At 42.9% G+C, this 19,787-nt stretch overlaps 2 protein-coding genes across 6 annotated transcripts in view; one reads left to right on the top strand and one right to left on the bottom strand.

The window, feature by feature from the left end:
- Window positions 1–10,383: 10,383 nt before the first annotated feature.
- Window positions 10,384–13,372, bottom strand: fgf20b (fibroblast growth factor 20b). The gene is made up of 3 exons (XM_031857907.1): window positions 12,189–13,372; window positions 11,797–11,900; window positions 10,384–11,580 (listed from the first exon to the last, which is right to left on the bottom strand). Exons 1-3 carry the CDS (start codon window positions 12,469–12,471, stop codon window positions 11,335–11,337), a joined length of 633 nt encoding a protein of 210 aa, XP_031713767.1. The 5' UTR covers window positions 12,472–13,372; the 3' UTR covers window positions 10,384–11,334.
- The window catches only part of micu3b (mitochondrial calcium uptake family, member 3b), a 19,225-nt gene continuing 12,318 nt past the window's right edge, over window positions 12,881–19,787 (top strand). For 2 of the 5 annotated variants that reach the window (XM_031857906.1, XM_031857905.1), the window contains exons 1-6: window positions 12,883–13,621; window positions 15,120–15,267; window positions 17,174–17,205; window positions 17,370–17,448; window positions 19,599–19,646; window positions 19,749–19,787. The exon at window positions 19,749–19,787 is cut by the window's right edge and continues 44 nt beyond it. In XM_031857906.1, the coding sequence (XP_031713766.1) occupies window positions 13,361–13,621; window positions 15,120–15,267; window positions 17,174–17,205; window positions 17,370–17,448; window positions 19,599–19,646; window positions 19,749–19,787 (607 nt within the window). In that variant the 5' untranslated portion in view covers window positions 12,883–13,360. Of the gene's footprint in view, window positions 13,622–15,119; window positions 15,268–17,173; window positions 17,206–17,369; window positions 17,449–19,598; window positions 19,647–19,748 lie in introns of all 5 variants that reach the window. The other 3 variants (XM_031857903.1, XM_031857902.1, XM_031857904.1) reach the window with 3 other exon arrangements.

The raw sequence follows: 19,787 nt of genomic DNA, 5'->3' as shown, positions 1-19,787 counted from the left end.
CCTCTACCCATCATGAGAGTATCTGTCTCTGAGATTTGGCAACCTTCCCGATAATGGAAGTGAATGACATTTTGTTTGTGGTTCTTACAGCATTAAAACAGATCTCACTGTCAACAGTTTTCATTGAAATTACTTTGCACAAAAGAGATATTCCAAAGTATCTGGGACATTGTTTCTGAAATAACACATAGCTGTTGAAACATTTTTCAAGGCTGTGAGCACCTCGAGTTAAACTCTGCTCCCCTGTATTGTAATCTCAGACATTAATATCTCACAACCTGGGCCAACGATGTAGCACGTTTCCTCAAGTACTGTAGTTAAAACTGCAATAATCAATATTGTTGTATCAACAGTGGATCAAATGACTGTGTGTGATGTAAAAGTGATGAACCCACAAACAATTATGGGGAACCTCAGAAACCCACCGTACACTACCTGCCAAGCACCAACACAACAGACAGAAAGTTAGCGACTAGCTGGTGAACAATAAACACACTCCAATGTTGCTCGTGTCAGCTGGATGTATAAATAGGAAGCGGTTTGCTAGCGATACAGTTACATGAGGTGATAATATGTCAATGTTATGTTTATACCCTGTTGCGCTGCCCCCAAGTGGCCAAAAAAACAAGATAAAAAAAGAGTAATTTGAGGTACTCCTACTTTATACTTCTACTCTAATTCGGAAATCTAATTTGCACTTTTTACTCCACTCTATACATCTTAGGTTACATGTGATTTACGATTTTACATACAAAAAATACAATCACAAATATGGTGCATTGTTATGGAACTTATCAAGGACAATGAATACATTACGGCCAATATTTAGACATATCATGTGGATAACCTTACTGTAAATATTGATCATTTTAGCTTGTAATGGACGATTTTTGCACTGCGGTAGTGCTACTTAAGTTGAGCGTTTGAATACTTGTTTTGCCACTGAATCAATTAAACCAAAGACATCTGTATGGCTAGATACCACAAGAGGGATGTGAGCATTTCTATTTTTGTTAAGCAACATTTTTCTGTTCAGGTGAACCAACCATGACGGATAAAAGAACACATTATTTACTTCTCAGTGCAGCCACCACTCACCGTCCTAGAGAACCTGGCACAAAAGTTCCCCTTTGGCTGCACCTTCACTATCATTAAAAACAACCTCTGTTCCACACAGTTCCTATAAACATCACTATGAAAATAAACGACAAAGTAAGAACTCTGGTGTCTGCACTGCTTGTGTTTTACTTTAATAAATGCATGTGCATGCTTACTATCGTGATAACATTTCCAGTTCTCAGGATGACAGCTTTGCTTGTTGACACAGCAGAAGCTGAATGAATGTGTAACGTCTGCCGCTCCGCAGACATCTCAACTCGCTCCTATCAATGCTGTTATGATTACACTCTGCATCCTTCTGGGTCACACCAAAGGAATGAGGTGGTCCCTGTGAAAATAAACATTAAACGGCGAGATGTATTACACGCGATTGTAAAACATCCACCAATGACAACATAAACCCTCACCTATCTTCCTTCAGGGCTCGGGATTGTAACTGCTATTGTGATTGGTCACCACAGGTGAGGCATGTTGAGGAAACGGCATGCCTTTCTCCTCCCAGAAAACTGTCTTTGTTTGCCTCTGACAGGGGGAATGTGTGGCTAAGCATCGATGTGGCACTTTGAGCGCTTGAAATGAGTCCCCTGTATTTTCCTAATGTGCACAGAGAGCCACTTTGATCCTCCCGAGCAGGAGGGTGTCAACTATCTGAGAGAAGCTCGTCCCGGCTTATTTCTCTTAAAAGGTAACTTCAATTCATTTTTCAACCATGCAGGTATAAGCTGGTTGTGTTTGCTGTCTGTTCGGCTTCATGAGTCCAAGACGGAGGCTGAACGAGTAAAATATTTGATGCAATATTTTACTTCTCTCTTCTTTTCACAATCAAATAATGCCATGTGTTTCTTTGTCCCAACGAACGTTTCTGGTTTCATAACACGGAGACCTGACCTACCTGGTTGGCAACAGGTTTATGATCACCTCACAGATAAGTTTACATTCAATAAAAAAATACACACCTGGCTTAGTGAAGGAGCAGAGCCAACCAGACAGAAGGAAAGCAAACATCATTGTGGGAATAGAAATGGTCCTTGACTCAAACACTGGAACATTTGAACGTCTCCCGAAACTATTCTGCCGGGTCTCGAGGCTTTGAAGTCTAATTTCTGCCCACTGAAGCAGACAATACTGGCATCTTCTTGGTGCGGTATGGGAAATGAACTTGGGAAGCACAGGTGAAACTCTAGACAGCTTGAAGATGATATTTCCTGTGTGCTCAGCTACTCTATTCTTGTCCAGATCTGCATGATGATTAGTTACTGGGACGTGGAGAGGTATGCATGAGCAGGAGGAAGAGGAGGAGAAGGCCAAAGTGTCTTCGACCCCCCCCCCCGTGTCCAAAGACTGCTAATCTTTGTGTTCTTGTTAATTACTGGACTGTGAAGATTTTTCAAATATTCCCGAGGATCACTTTTGCCTTTATGTAGACTACTCTACAGCACATCACCATTATGATTCCTCTCAGGAGGCTAAGCTAGCTGGCGCATAACTTCTCAGATGGAATTCACTTTCATAAATTCACATTTGCAGATTCTTTTCCTGAAGTGTGGTGAGACATTCAATAAAGCTATCCGATTTTTAGCCAGCTAGCGGCACGCCATATGGCAATGTCTGTAGGTTCACCACTTTGGTTCAGACTGAAATATCTCCACAACTATTGGACAGATTGCTAATAGTCACTTTGGTGATCGTCTCAGTCTTCATTTAGCGCTTCCGTCGGGTCAAAATGTGAATTTGACCACTACTTTATGACCAAACACCTGCAAAACTAGTGACATTCCCATCAGCGTCAACTGTAGTTTTTGTGAAGCGCTAATAAGCAACATTTAGAATGCTAAAACGCTACACTAAGACAATGAACAGGGTCAACATGAGCATGCACGCTGGTCAACATATAAGCATGCACAATGATCTTAGCATGTAGCACTGTTGTGTCTCACAACCTCACAGAATAGCTAGCATGACTCTTTATCTATATTACTTCTGACATTTCTTAGCATTTAGGACTAAAGTTGCTCTCAACTATGCACTTGTATTTAGTACAGTGACAAACTTTGAATAGCCATAAAAGCGGCCTAAAAACGGTGTTAACTACATTATAGGAGCGACACTGCATGCTTATATGAATTAACACTAATACAATTAAAAATATGTGTCCAAAAGTTTCCTTTGAAGGGTGTATCTGCTTCCAGTCTTGCTCGACTCTTGCAGCGAATCATCTTCTGCAGTTTTTTGCTTCGGTTTTTCATGTTGTCTTTGGGGGAAATGCAGGCTTTGGAAAAATAAAAGCCTGTTTGAGGCGCGACTGATTAAACCTCTGAATCTGTGATAATCTGGGAGAAATAAGCAGGGCGTTTGGAGTGATTTTGATTGATATGGATGGTTCTATAAGAAGTCGTCTACGGACTTTGTTTGTGCTATCTAGTCCTGTGCGTTGCCTCTGTAGTGGAGTGATGTGTCTTTCCTGGCCAGGGGATTTCCTTCTTCCAGAAGCACTCAAGGTTATTATTGTGGAGGAGGATCTGAGCTCTGCAGCAACGCCTGTTTGAAGTTCCCCACAACATTTAGCGCTGCTAACACTCCCAGAGATCACAGCGATAGCAGCCACAGCAGTGAGCTCATTCCAAGTCAATCATATTTTCTCTTTTCATTTGATGAAAGTATATATAAAATATGTTACAAGGTTAAAATCATCATGATAGCTGTGTAAACTGTCTGAATACACTTTCCACCTTTTACATGATCACGCACATACTTAATGTGTAAGTGATTACGGATTGAATGCAGAGATTTGAGCATAACAGATTACTCTATTGAGTCACATTGATTCCTCTGAAGTGGTTGTCTGTGTTGGCTCAGACTCCTCTCTGTTCTCCAAAACACCCGGGACTCAAGCGGCACTCTTGGATCACTCGTGTCTCTTAACTCGCCGGGGCTTGTTCATGTTTAGCCCTGTGATTAATACAATGTAACTTTGTGAGAGTCACAGATTAATGTACTGTATGGCAAAGCCCAATCTTGTCAAAGAGGTGTCCTGTTCACAATTCCTAGACTTAGCAGAAAGAAAAAATGTGTAAGTTTGTTTGACTGCCCCACTGGCTAGCCAATCCCTGCAGCTCTGCACTGCACTCATACAGCTGATAACGTCATCCTGACCCGCAGCGTTGTCACGGTATAACGCTCACTCTCCGGCTACCCCCCACACTGTTAGCTCCGTCAGCCCCGTTGTAGTTGTTTGCGCTGTTTGTGCTTTTAGCACGGTTAACTGCTAGCCGCTGGCTCAGCCTTCATGTTGAGAGCTGTGTGGAGGCAATCCATCAATCATAGATACACTCTGAATTTCGAACTGAGTACTATCAATACGAAAAACAGAAATATTGAATAAACAGCAGTATTGTCTCGTTGACATTATGGTACTTTTGTGGATTCAAATGACCTTGCATGTCATTATTTAAAAATATTAAATATTTTAATATTTGATATGCGTTAGTAAAAACATCAGAGAGATTTTGAATGCGCATTTCTTACTTTTGGAAATTCTAGTGTGACTTCGGCTCTCTGTGGGGGAGAAGGTTTTTGGGCCACAGAGAAAGTTTTGTTGCAGTACAGGAGTTGGCCACTGAGATAAATTGGCAGTAAAGCTACGCTGCTGCACCTTTACGCAGCACTAATAGAGTTATTATGAATCCCACTGCTTTTCTTGGCAAGACAGGCCCTGCGTAGCATTCAAGCGCTGGGATTTGCCAGGAATTCATGTTGGCCGAGGTACCGGTAGCCCGATTTGTTCAACTCTTATGCCGAGTCCAACGAGCTATCCAGACCCTAACTACTCAAGGTCAACGCACCAACATTTCACCATAAAACATTATTGGTTTGACTTCAGCCTTGTCCCACATTAAGCTGCTGTCAAGCAGAAAAACAATTAAAACAAGGCCTATTTGTCTTAGGTATTGATCTCTATTGATCTCCTGCAGACATTATTTAATTTGTTTTGTGCACAGTGCGCACACTGAGACACACTAAAACTATTAAGTGAACGACTGATTTGAAAAGCCGAATCAGTTTTGGCATCTATCTTTAATGTTCCACGTGCATCAGATCTGTGGCAAACACCGCTGCAGCCCTGGAGCCTCTCTGCAGGATTAAGCTGTCAATCAAGCTGTGGAAAAAATGTCCAAATTGTTTCTGTTATTGCCTTAAATTAAGCAGTTGCTGTTTTGAAAGAGAGGATAACAAACAACATCCTTTCGAGCCTGTAAGAATGTTCTGTGGTCACAGCCAGGAATAATTAGTGGTATTCTGCAGGTTTCTGGACGTTGGCCAGTACCTGGCATTTCATCTGCCACTGTGAGCTAAACATATACTGGGTTCAAATAAGCTGAAATTGGCAATAGACGTGCAAGGTTTCACGGTGAATTCTTCTCGCGTATCGTTTTTCCCTCCCATGTCTTTAAGTCGCTTGCTCTAAGCCCTCTTTTCTCTCTTTCTCCCCTTGTTTTGTTATTTTACCTGGAGGTGCAGGTGTGAAAGGGTGAGGCCGTGGAAAAACATTCGATTCCGTAAGCTTGTCATGAAGGAATCCATTGACTGACCTCTGCATCTTGGCACACAATGACAAATGGGTTTGCAATTTTCCGCCTGACTGAGGGGCAACAAAGCACATTTCCACTTTCACCGGTAAGCAGTGAGAGTACAGTCTTTCTCTATCGTGCTCTTCAACCTGGCAGCGAGCATTACACACATAGCTGGACTCTTTACTTTGGCTGCTTGCAGCTCTCACGGTCAAAATAGACAATTACACTTGGTATGATCTATCAGGACACACTGACTCCACACAGTGAGGTAATCTGTTGATGAAAAAAGGAAGACTTTTTTTTCTTGCATCATATTTTTCAGGACAACTCCTTAATTGAGAAAATCTTTTATCTTTCAAGTAAAACATACTAAAGAGTTTCTTTCTTTTTCTTTTTGCATCACTGATTCGACATCATCTTTAAGATTTTAATGTAGATATTTTGCCTATTCATTGGTTTTTAGGTGCATTAGTTATGATAAGTATTTGTGAATTGATCAATTACATATATTGTTATATTATATTTAGTGACTAAAGGTGGGCTGCAGAGCTGCATTCATTTTGTGTTAGTGTTAGCTTTCATTTGTTGTCTGCTTCAAGTGACTTTTGTCTCTTTTGTTAGTTATTCACTGGGCAGGGACTAACAACTGTTCTTATCAATAAAATCATTTCATGGAACCTTTATTGTGACATGTTCTCATCCCATCTTTTCTATGTACATGTGTGAAAATGTGTTTGTGTTGTGTGATCCCATTTCAAATTTGTTTAGCACATCAATTATGGTGTCTATTTGTGTTTTATAAAGCCAGTATATGAGATGCTAATATGTAAATACGTCTGTCATCTCCCCATAATCACGTTTTCCGCTTCTTTTTCTTTCAATTATGCACAAGTGAGTATTATATCCATTAAGTGTTAATACCTTTCAGCCCTGAAAAACCTTATATGTCAGAGTATTGTCTAGCTGCACATTGTTTATGTTGCACTTCCCTGTGGGGTACATCCATCTTGTTTATGAGTATGCTGCATCGCTAACGACGGCTGGTAATTCCACGCTGTTTTCACTGCTGATTGAATTGCTTCCAAAGCCTACAAGAATGTTTAAAGTAGAAGCTATGGAAATGAACCAATTGACCTTTTTTCTGACCCTAAAGATCTCCACGCCCTGCGGGAGCAGAAACTGTCAGGCGGCACCAGAGTCGGGAAATCAAAGGGATCTATGCTGTTGTTAGAGACCTACTGCCACTCCTCCAGCATGGCCCCCACATATGTAAGAATATCAAACTATTTATAGAACATGTCGGATGACTTTATGGCCTTTCTTGGCTTGATTGCTACCAAAATATAACCAGTGAACTAAAACAGAGATTTGTGTGCATGTTGTTTGTGCCCTGACGGGGCAGTCCGGCCGAGCAGCCCAGCAGGGCGTTTATGTCCTGTAGGGATAACCTGTCATGGCGCTGAGAGCCTAATTGATGCCTCATGCTTTTCAGGGGGCAATTATAGCGCCCAAATGTCAAGACCTAATTTGTGACTCTGTAATGTGGACACATGGGCCAGAGGAAGGGGTGACATGGCTGCTCCGGAGGGACTCACATTGGTTTGGTCAGCAGATGTGAGGTGCTGGGGGGGGAGATAAATGATATTTACAATGTAGACAATGCTTCTTTATTTTTTGTGTATATTTACTTGGATTCGCTTCATCAGTTAAAAGAACAACCAAGAAACCTCCAGCATTCAAAGTTAGAATATTTGTATTGTCAGAAAAATGTAGTGACCTATCAAATGTAAAAATACCCATTATGCAAATATATATATATATATATATATATATATATATATATATATATATATAGAATATTGTTATATTAACAATGGATCAAATGACTACGTATAATGCAATACCCTTTAAGTAATACTTAAGTAGCGTAAATATACTACCAGAGTATATTTTTGTGACCGAACACACTTTCTGTGGTTAGTGTTTCAATAAATTGAATATTGATAAGAAGATAAAAGATAAATGTTTTCTTGTTTTATTGACCAAGAACTTCACAGTTAGATAGAAAATATACCTTCATTTGAAACAAAACACTGTCAAAAAGCTGTTATGTAGTGTATCACAGTATGACTATATATAACTTCAGTCATGTTCCATTTACCGCCGGTCTCTGTGTGCTGCATTAGATGCTTCAGATGCCTCCTCCAGATACTGTGTGGTCCCATCCCTTTAGTTAAACAAAAGCAGTCTCTGGCAGGGCCTGCAAACGCACCGCGGTGTTCTTCACTATGTGTGCTTTGTTAGAACTGAGAGACTAAACTCTGAGGAAATGACAGTTCCCCTTCTTTTTGTTCCCCACAACACCTATACATTGCTGTCTACTAAAGTCTCCATGGTGATGCAAACAGAGGAGCATATTTTCCACTGGAGCTGACAGCTTGCGATGCGGAGTGTCAGTAAATCAGGTATGCTGCTCTAATTGCCGCTTGCGGAAGGTCGACCGCAAAATCCTCTCAGCTAAGACACTAAAAATGATTGAGCACAACCGGAGTACAATGCAGCGAGTGTGGAAGACGTTTTTTGTTTCCGGGGCCGCAAAGCTGATATTGAATGACGTTTGGGACCCCTGGCTGCAGGTTTGACCAGAAGGCCTCTCTCTCTCTCTCTCTCTCTCTCTCTCTCTCTCTCTCTCCCTCTCTCTCTCTCTCTCTCTCTGGACTCGGATGAAAGCCCAAAAGTATCAAGTGGATAACGCTATACTTACACTTCTGCTGTAATCCCTATAAACACACATGCAGCTCATAATTTGTGCGCACAGCAATTTACTAAGGAATAAACAAACAACAAAGAGCCTGAAATCAATAGTTGCAGGATTCAAATGACACAAAGCTGCAGAGAACATCCCTGCGCAAACACACTCTTAGAAGTGGCCTCGGCTTTGGAGCAACAGGTGAGCTTCTCGGCAACTCCCCTGTCTTCCCCAACGCAGCCTTCTAAATATAGAAATTATGCTCTCTGATAATTGGGGGCAGACAACAAAGCCGGCTATATTTCCACCCTCCTCCTCCTCCTCCTCCTCCTGCTGCTGCTGCTGCTAAGTCATATCCCCAGCTGACAAACAGCAGGCCTGAGATCAGAGTGTGAGAGCTTGAGTGCTGAGGGAACACCTGCGCTGTCTGACTGGACGGTGAGGATAGACACAGAAGATCACTGACTTCCACACCTGCCCGTGGACCCATGCCATACACACACACACACACACTTGATTGGGTTTCCTCGAGAGCCCTTTAAGGCCGCCGCTGAGGAGGTGATGAAAGTCAGGGAGCGTCCGTTAAGCGTGTGAGACGGCCCTCCAGAGTGGGTGCGGATGAGGGGTTTAAGTGTTTTCAGCGTGTAGCTGCGGACCACCTGGAGGAAGGAGGGGTAGGAGGAACAAAAGCATCTGTCTCAGGGCCAGTAGACTCCAAAGACATCGGTTAAACAAGTGCCAAGGAGCACTTCTGGGCGTCAGGTATCACAAGTCAGGATTTCCAGCGTGTTTGGAGGGATGAACTTCAAAATGTCAAAAGGGGGGAGAGCTGTTACGCTGTTAGATTTGTACAAGGTCTTCTTTTCATGGGCACAACGAGGGGTGATGGCAAAGTGCCCTGCACTGAGACTGACGACGCTGCCGGCCAAAGTCATGGACAAACTACCGCAGCACCATGCTCTCTATAGCTCGGCAAGATGGGATGGGACAGGAATGAAACGCGCCCCGGTCCATCAGTTTCACGCCTGTTAACCTTTCTAGGAAGCTAAAGAAAGACGAGCGAGTGACAGCATCTTTCCGAAAACAAGCACCAGACTCCTCTTTCATGTTGAAATAGGCTTGTGTGTGTTCACCCGGTGGGGGGGAGGGTGTCCACGAGCACGCAGCTTATAATACACTCCGGGGGTGCTGTCATTAATCGACGACAGAAGCGCGTTGATGTTCCAGGGCGTGCAGGTGGGAAAGTCCCACAGTATCACACTGCAGACAGGAGAGAGTTGGCAGCCGGGTTGGCTCCCCGCATGGAGACACCCCCACTGGCTCGCCATCACACACACACTGAGATCACAGGCCGAGCTTTCATGCTTCGACACAGACCCCCCCCCCCCCCACTCCCCCCCCTCTCCAGCCGTGGAGGAAACAGATATGCAACAGTGGCTTTTTCAGAAAATAATAATTCAGCTGATTTGCACCGCCTCATTCCAACTGCAACATACTTTTGTTGCTCTTTTGTTGTTGGGACAGTAAAACAATCTCACATCTTTAACACAATGAAACAGACGCTATCTGAAAGCATGAGAATAAGGCGTGCATGTCTTGTTTTATAAGACATTTAAACAAGTCTATCATCCTCAAGCAGAGGTCACGTAATCCTTATCGCTCTGACCTCCACACAAAGTTGCCGTGCCCGAGATAAAGGTCGGATTTTATTTGGCCCTGATCGTGTTGTTGCATGGCCTCTATATTCAGAGGATTCTGGACGGAGGCTTTGAAGTTTTACGTGCGCATCAATTCTACGACCCCTCTCTCGGCATAATGGCGTCCATAAAGAAAGACAACATTGGTCTCGTAAGCGGGTTTATATGTTTAAACTCTGAAAGACCAAGGCAACCGATAAAGTCAACTTTTCAAATTATTGCTTTGTTAAAAGTAGAAATGTGGGTTCTTTAAAAATAAACATTGGTTATACATTCATCTCTGATCATGTAGGCTGACAAAAAATAAAGCATTTTGATCACATTTTGAGCAATTTATTGGTTGTGTTGTCAGTTTGTTGACTTCAGATTCCTCCTGTAACACAAGTGACAGTTGTTTGGTGCGAATTAATATGCCATCATAACAAAGATTCTTTAAAAATTGATTCACAGTTGCCATATTTCGATAAAATAGATTCCTCAGATCTTTTCTAAATGTTGCCAGTATGTTTCATTTTTTGGTCATATTACAGTTTATCACAAGCAGAGCTTTTTTTCAGAGTAAAAGACATAATGGTACAGTGTCTCAGTCTTTATATAATCGATACAGTCTCTAGTGGTTTTTCTATAGTGGGTTTATCTAACTGTAAAAAATATATTCTCAAATAAATAAATATAAAACATAAATATATGTATCTAGAATGAATAAATAAATTGTTACATCTTTTCAAACAGGTCTGGACACAGGTAAGAAAACCAAAAAACTGAATTCCTTCAAAGTCCTTCTGAACAAACTGCAGCTTTCTGACACAAAACCCAAATTAAAAGTACCATTTGAGTACAGCAGTAAAGATTCCCATGGACTCCGCTGATGTCCCCATCTGACCAGAGGAGATGCTCCCTGGTCGCTCAGCTCCGTTTCCTGTTCCTCTCCTATTCCACGTGGGTACTTTTTAGATTCGTCTGAAACAAACAGTCCCCTCATGCCGAGCGTGCAGACATTCTAGCCCGCCTTCCTGGCTGCTGAGAGATGGCCCATGCATTCCTGCAAGAGGCCCCGGTGCCTTTATCCCTGCAGGTCGGGGCTGCTGTCCGCCAGCCTGCACGGGCCACGTCCCCGCCCGCGTCCCTCGTCTCGTCTCTGCTCCCTGCCCGCAAGGGCTTAAGCAGCTATTCCTGAACTGGACCGGGCCTCCAGGTCTCAGCTGTGTCCCAGGATATCCCTGTACAGCTCTGGCACACGGTCGGGGTCCACAGGCCTGGGCAAGAAGTGTGTAAATTTCTGGTGCCGCCTGGATTTAGTCCCGTCCCTTGGTGTCCCGTCTTTGTTCAACGCCACAAAATAACGTGTTCCTTTGTCTCCGTGTTTGTAAAGGTTGGAGGAGTATGTGTTGTACCAGTTCTCCTCAAACTGCTCCTTGAAGACACACTCGGCTGTGAGTTTCTCCTGAAAACAAAAGGGCACAACATTAAAAGTAGTCCTGACTTGTGATGCAGAAACAGATAAAACATATTTAAGACACGTTTATATATTTTTCTAAAATGTATTTTCTTGAAAATCTAATTCTCAAAATATGAGAACTGAATAAAAGCCTTGTCGGTCATCATCACATGGTCAAAAATGAGGATTTGGGCGACATGAATAAGCAAAGCTGGTACTTACAGAGCCATACAGCTCTCCTTTGTCGTTCATCCCCAGATAGAGTCCACTGTCCACACCCCTAATGCTTATCAACCCAACAGCAAGGCTTATAAATTCCAAAATACCTGGAAAAGACAAACACAGTTGTTCAGTACGGACTTTGACAAAGATAAAAGAATATTAATAAAGTATATTAAAAAAATAAAATTAAATCTATTGACACAATCTATACATTTGATGTTTTAAAATTAACAGAATAATATCATAAAATTGTTATTTTCATCATTCTTATTCACTCTTTCATTGTTGCTGATTCTTTCGACAATTGCTTTATTATAAAAGTTGGCCAATATATTGCTTCATATTGTATATTTATATATCTAAATACATGAAAAGTACGCCTCGGTGTTTACCGTAACGACTGTGGTCCTTCCTCGTCCCTTGCACCGTGCCGTCCGGAAGTATTTCCAGATGAAACCCGGTTCTGCAGTACAACTGTCTCCTCCTGAGGATCCCTTTGAGGTGCGTTAAGTCCGCCGCGGTGCTCCGGGAGAGCCTGTCCCCAGGTATGAGGTGCTCCCCGAGAAGCGTCGGACTGTCTCCGAGTGGGGTCAGGAGGAAATGAGACCCGACCTGCGCGACACCATCGATGCCGTGCAAGACGCCTCCAACTTCCCCCAAAACAGCAGCAGCCATCGCGTTAAAAGCTCAGCGGGTAAAGTTCAGCGAGGAGGTCCGGAGGGAGCGCTCTTGCGTAGTGGACTACCTGGTTGCCACTGTCACTTATTGCATGTTTACTTCCACCTTACTTAGCGCGTGTACCCGTTTGCACACGCGGACGCGCGGATTTCTCTCCCCTGACATGAAACGCTCGCCACTGTTTGCCTGCACCAATTTCTCGTCTCCCTTTTTCTTGTTTTCTTATTTTACCGCTGCGTCTTCATCAGCTGGGGGTCGGGTGGGCTCCAGTTACTGCTCAGATAGCCCTCACGTTGCATACCTGTTCGCGGCGTGCTGCCTCGGTGGAGCCGTGGAGGACAGACCCGGCAGGAGAGGACTCAGTAGTTAAGTGCGGAATAAACGCTGCAGTGCAGGTAAAAAGCAGCTCCTGGAGGGGTTTTGCGCTTAAAGTGGCAAGGGGTGGCGAGGCAGGTGCAAAACCACAGGACTAGTAATGGGCGGGGCTGTCACAGTCCAGACGTGCCCTGGCAAGGATTTGTTTTTCCTTCTCCCGGGGCATAAAATAAGAGAAACAGGGAGAGAGAGAGAGTTGATGGTGGTGCTGTGGTGAACTGAGCACCTGCTTTACTTTAAATTAAAAGAAAACATATACACACAAAACTATGACACTTTATGTCAAGTACGTCAGTGTGTGTTTCTATATATGCTTGTGCGACGATTTCAACATTTCCTTCACTCTCACGAATGCGACGCCCCGTAATCCCAGAGGGACTTGAAATACCCACGGCATGTCTCGCGAGCTCGGAGCAGCAGGCGGCTCGAGCTGCTCTGCTCTGCTCTTTGCTGTGTGTGTGTGTGTGTGTGTGTGTGTGTGTTCAGTTACGACACCTCAGTGTAAACAGTCATGGCTGCCCTGCGCAGGCTTATCCCTCTGCTCACTAACACCTTAAGAGCAGGGACGCTCGTGGCTCGGGGACAACACACATCCTCGAGGGCGACGACAACGCTGAAAGTTGTCGCGGCTGGAGCGTGCGTCACCGCCGCGGCCGGAGCTGCCTATTATTATCGCCGCTGCTCGCTCGTCGGTAAACGCTCCGGGTTGAAGAGCCATGTCGAGGCTCGACTGTTGCATCTCGCGCTGCCATCAGTTTCTGCCACCGATAAGGTACAGTGGGACCTTTGTCAAGCCGCGCGGCTTTATAGTGAGAACGTTCAGCTCACGTGGCCTGTACTGTGGTGAGAAACGCTTCACTTTTTAATTTCCTATATCATTTTTTCATCTTAACATAACGAACGGAGCATCTGCATTTCCAACTGCATTGAGATCATATCGTGCACGTGAAAACTACAATAACGCTAATGTGTCGTCAACATAAGGAGCTGTCCCCGACCTTTGGTGCTGAAACGGCAAAAACGGTCAGAGGCGGTTCTTAGATCACGTGACCTAATTGCTGCCATAAGTGAACGTTTTGTCTGCTTTTTCTGAATACATGTCGCATAAATAGTATTTACAGTATTAAAATTAAGACAAAATAGATATAGATGCAGTCTCTCTCTATATATATACTGTATGTGCATCTATATATGCTATTTCAGAGCAACGATTAGTCAAATAATCTACCAATAAGCAACTTTTTGGTAAATTGATTAATCATTTAAGTCGTTCCAGCTTCTTTTCTGTGTTTGATGTAATGTAAAAAATAAACAAGGAGTTTTTGGCACAACATCACGTACTTACAATTAAATGAATTAATAAAAATAATATTATGGATTAATCAGAAATAAAAAATAACTATTAGCTGCCACCCTGGATACCAGGAAATATGGGCATGTTTTCTTGATCAATTGATTTTTCAAAGTGTCGTTGATACATTTCTTTCAATTTATTAATCAATTACTTAACTAATCATTCTAACACTAGTTTGCAGGTTTTGCATCATTATCATAATTATTTGCCCTCTATCAGATGTTAAAGTTACAAGATACAATGTGTATCTGCTCCTTGATAGCTTACACACCAGCTCTAGCAAGTATCTTCAGCTCAGCCATGTGCTGACCTTGTTGACAGGATTTTAATAGATCACAGGAGACGTGAACGAACAAGTAAACATGGGCTGGTTTGCACACCTCTACCAGAAGACTCTTTGTTTCGTATGTGTGGGTTGGAGGGAGGCCCGCTCGACTGGTGGCCACAGGCCGCAGGAATCCATGGACAGAGGAAACTGGGACTCGGCGGAGGGGCTGACATCTGATGAGAGGTGGGGGTGGTTAGAGGGGGGTTAATGGTTAAGCAGAGGGGGGCACACATTCCCTGGGTGTTTGCTCTGTGCCCAGTGGACCTGGCACTGTGCCACGTGACAGAGAGATCCACTCTGTCTTCACCAATCCAGCCTTCTGATCTGGCTGGGTTTGAACAGTTGTAGGGACATTATCTGGTGCATGGGGATGACAAATATGGCTGACATAACATGCGCCCCATTACTGAATTAAAGCACGGGCCTCTTTGTTGTTCCATGTGAGCGAGGCTTTCCGTGACTAGAAGAGCTGCCGTGGATTTCATAAAATACATCTTTCAGACGGTGTTATCACTGTTGATATGATTTGAAATATTGCCTGTGTGTGTGTGTGTGTGTGTGTGTGTGTGTGTGTGTGTGTGTTTTCAGGCTCGGACCTATGGTCTGGACGATGGAGATGTGTACATGTCGTCCTATGAAAACAGATTCCGCCTCTTCAGTTCGGTGGAGCACGAGGGCCAGCTCTACATGACACCACTCAGCTTCATAGAGTCCGTGACTATGAATGAACCCAAGAGTGAGTGCTCATGGTATCCTTCCCATAATACTAAACATCCTCGAGTCTAGAGGAAGGGAGGAATCATTACTGACGTTCGTGTTTCACAATTTATCAATTAATCTATTGACAGAAAATGAATTAACAACAGATTTGACAATCAATTCATTGAACTAAAATGTGACGGTTTGCTCGTTTTCTCTCTCGTTGTTGTAAATTGAACGTTTTTGTGACTTTGGACCGGTGATCTGACATAAACAACTTGATAACGTCAACATGGGCTTTCTGAGGGATATTAATATATTATTATATTTTCGGGAGTTAATAGCTATATATTTAAACCCTGATTTCTCTTGTTGCAACAAAAGTTCTTGACTTCCTAAGAAGGTTCCTGGAAAAGTTGCTTCGTGGAACCGGGCCAATTCAGTTTGTCTAAAAAGGCAGAGGACACAGTCTCTGATGTGATTACATTACTTCAAGACTTAAGTTTCATTTATTTTTCTTTTCAGAGTGCTATCAATGTTTTTTTAAGGGAAGGTCGCAGTTTCCTTCATGAAGACTGCCAGTGTGCTGCACTGCAGATGCTACACTGCCTCTGTAAATTAGCCACATTTGTCAGCAACCATTTACTTGATTACACCTCCATCAAGTCATCAGATAAATCCCCTTCATCCGCCAATTACTTGAGATCGGAAAAATGAATAAAAGCCCTCGTGTTTTTCTCCTGGAACGTTACTTGTTGCTGAGGGAGGGCCTGTAAGTGTCATCATCAGACAATAAGTTGCGGCTTGCAGAGCCTCAGTCATAACACCTGCATAAAGATAGGCATCTTTCCCAGCAACCCCACTTTTATGGCTCATTTATGTGGCAACAAACTCGCAGAGACCCAGAGAGACCAAACAACTGAGCATGGATGTCATAAATGTAACGATAAGACATTCGCATCACTGCGATTGATTATGGTGTGAGGCGTGTGTGTGTGTGTGGCCTGCTGTCAAGTTTTGGACATGTCTTCACTGGCATCTAATGAGGGCGGTAAATAAGGGGCACTAATGTGTTAACATACCGCATGCCATTGTTCTCTAATGCGTTGCAAAATAGCCGTCATGGTGTTTTATGGTTATACTGTGGCTGTAAAAAGAGATGTGTTTCTGAGAGGATGGTGGAGTTCTGGCCGTTTAGAAGTGAACCATTAGAGTCAAAACCTAAAGTGCTGTCATGTAAATTATTCATATCAGATCCACGAGGTATGTTTTTAATAAGTGAAATGAAGAAATACATGCTCCCAATGAGGACAAAAGCTCTCAAACTGCTCAGAGGAAGCCATCACTTGGCAATCATAATCCCAGTTTTTAACGCAGGCTCAAAAATGTGTCAGTGGGGGGTTATTGTCACTGTTATCGATGCAGTTTCCCGGACAGTTTTTCTTTTTTTTTCTTCTCCCTTTTACAACACCTCCATCTTATCTTCCGCTTTATTGACCATCGGAATGCGTTCAGGGAGACGTCTGTCCACATGAACACCCGTTTTCACTTTTGTTTCCCGGTTCTATATTCTTAATGTAGAATTCATCGTTGGAATATGTTAGTATAAGTCACCAGTGGTATTCAGACCATTTACTTCAGTAAAAGTTATTTTACCACACTGTACAAATACTCCACTAAAGTAAGGGTTTGGCCTTCAAAACTTTTTACTCAAGTAACTGTTTTTGTTTTCACTGGACACGAAAAGGAATGAAAAGATGTGATCTGAAATGCAACTAAAGCTTTCAGACAAATGTAGAAGAGTAAAAAGTACAATATTTAGAAGTATAAAGGTGCATAAAAAGTAAATACTGAAATAAATCACAAGTACCCTAAAATTGAACTAAATGTCTATGTGTAAAAGTCTGCCAGCATTCACTAACTGTGAACCTTGTTTCCTTTAGGTAGGAGAGGATGGAAGTCCCTCACAAAAAAGGCGAGTTCTTCTGTCATCAAAGCACTTGTTGCTGTTTTACAGAATCTCTTCATCTGTGTAAAACCTCTGTAATTACGGTAATGCCGACGAACATCGCATTACGTCGTGATTACTCAGGATTTAGAAATGAATGAGTGATTTGGGATTTTCTTCTATTCTGTCAGGACTTAGATAAGATGCTGGCTGATACCCCGCCTGTTTGGAAAGGATCATCAAATTTGTTCAGAAATCTTCGTGAACGAGGTAAAGTAACCCGCTCCATCTGCTCCAGCTCTACACAAGCACCCATTGACTTTAAGCTATTCCCCTTTATGCTTCTATTCTTTTTAAAGGCCTTGCACAGACTGTGCTCTAGTGGTGCGTGTCAACCTCGTATATATTCCAGAGCAGTGAGTGTGTTGTAAATACTATCTCATCTCTAAATCGCTCCGGTAACATGTTGTCGATTTATTCTGAGGTAACCTCTGCAGGGAATGGTCCATTGATTATATGCATAATGACCCTTCGCGCTTTCTCGAATAAAACATGTGATAAGTAAGAAGTTTCCTGCAAGGAACTACGTAATTTGGTACTAATTATTGGGAAATTCCTTGAAAGAAGTTGTTCATTTATTTTGAATGCTTTATACTGTATACACATTGTATTGTATGTAGCGTGACTGTAACAGGCATCTTTGAATGTTGAGCTGAGCTGTTAAAAGAAGGTAATTAATAAGAATAATTAATTCAACAACTTCTCTATTTTCCCTATAAATTATAACAAATTGTAATGTATTTTTAGGAGATTGGAAAATATTCTAAACATATGGATTTAAAATGGTGATAATTAGACTTGAGTAAAGTTTGCACATTTTCCATCACAATGAAGACTGTTAGAGCTGAAACCATCAGATCTGAATCATTTATTCAATTAGTCGATTGACAGAAAACTATTTGGCACCCAATGCACGAAGGAAAATGAAGTTGTTAGTGTGAGTGAAGATCTTTTAAAATGTTCCCACCTGGGCCTGCACACTCCCGCTCAGTATGCCATATGAGCCAGTGGAGCATCAGATCTCACTGTTCTGCTCTCTCCTCTGTTGCTTTAGCTAAGTGCCAATGCTGGGATTTGGGGCTTTTAATCCTGCTGTTAAACGCTGTGGCTTTGTCAGGGGGGGGGGGGGAAGGACTGGATTGATCTGCGAACAAAGCGTCGCTTTGGAGAATGAGGGAGCCGTTTGAACCCGACTATGTCGAGACATGTCCCACCGGCCACCCCCCTGATCACCGCGGACATTATGAAGCCTAAGAATGGCATTGGATTACATCTCCGGGACTGCCACTCTGTATGAAGTGTTGCTGTGGAATTCTTTGTATTGTCTAACAACATCTACTTGAGCTCAGAGGCTGAGCTACAGGGAGGCGGAGGAGGAGGAGGAAGGGTGGGCTCCCTCCAGGAGAGTGAAGTTGTGTGGTATTAGAGAAACATGGCTGGAATCTTAAAAGTTTTTTTCTCTCTCTCTCCTCAACCCATTTAAGCTTTCAAAGGCTTTGAAGCCAGAGATCTGTTGTCATTATAAGGCCGTACCTGCCAAACAGAGAGAGCTGGGATGACAAGAACTTTTTTTTTTTTCCAGATGAACTTTGTCTAATGGCATGCATCACTAATTCTCTTTTCACACCTCAGTTTGAACACGTGTTTCACTTGCCTTTACCTCCACTCATTAACAGCCCAGAGACCCAAGCTAAAAAAATGACATTTTTTTTTGCTGGTGTGCCCCCCCCCCCCCCCTTGCAGCAAACCCCGTACCTGAATTCTTTTCCCATAACACCCAGAGCAGTCACCCAGAACTATCTGCGCTCGATTCTCTATCTTCCCGAGCAAACAAAAGCTTGGGAATGCTTTCAGAGTCAGAGGGGAGAAGCCTCCCGAGTCGACCGAGATGTCTCCTGACACTCACTCTTCCCTTCTCCGTGTCACACAACAAAGGCAGCTGAAGGACGCGACACAAAAACCTGAATCGGCCATTCCCAATCAGTGACAGATCACTTGAGAGTGTATTACACCTTGTTACCCGAACGGGATCAAAAGCCGTGGGCCTTAAATTTGTTTGGGTTTGTGTCCAGATAGGTCAGCTCAGTTGTAAAGCCTGTGTTTGTGTGAGGGGGAACACCGAGCATGAGGTAAAAGGCACCTTTTAAGATGTTATCAGTGAGGGCAAGAGGATTACTCTTGTCTTACGGCGTGCACTGTTTCTTTGGATGGCTTATTCTTCTCGAGCGCATGACTTTGAACATCTGTAAACACCCTCAGCTTACAGGTTAATGCCATCGCATGCCGGCTTGTGTGGAAAAGAGGTCATTATAGCTTTTAGTTTGTCAGCTTGACAATTATTTTGTTCTTTTTTTCTCCAGGTGTCATCAGCTACACAGAGTATCTCTTCCTGCTCTGCATTTTAACAAGCAAGTATATATTTGAACTGACTCAAGGAGAACTATCTTGAAGAGACTTAAGAGACTAAAAAGGTGACTATCCATTGTAACTCCTTCTCCTTTTGATTTCAGAGCCCCATGCAGGCTTCAGGATCGCTTTCAACATGTTTG

Source organism: Anarrhichthys ocellatus, unplaced genomic scaffold, assembly GCF_004355925.1.
Source record: "Anarrhichthys ocellatus isolate YVR2014 unplaced genomic scaffold, GSC_Weel_1.0 scaffold19, whole genome shotgun sequence".
Lineage (NCBI taxonomy): Eukaryota > Metazoa > Chordata > Actinopteri > Perciformes > Anarhichadidae > Anarrhichthys > Anarrhichthys ocellatus.
This window is presented reverse-complemented; position numbering and strand designations above follow the sequence as displayed.

Excerpts from the sequence above, each read along its gene's own strand:
- fgf20b (XM_031857907.1), bottom strand. The coding sequence starts at position 12,471 with ATGGCTGCTGCTGTTTTGGGGGAAGTTGGAGGCGTCTTGCACGGCATC. Across the intron at positions 11,901-12,188 it reads GAAGGACCACAGTCGTTACG|GTATTTTGGAATTTATAAGC; the intron begins GTAAACACCGAG and ends TGTCTTTTCCAG. Across the intron at positions 11,581-11,796 it reads AAGGAGAGCTGTATGGCTCT|GAGAAACTCACAGCCGAGTG; the intron begins GTAAGTACCAGC and ends TTTTGTTTTCAG.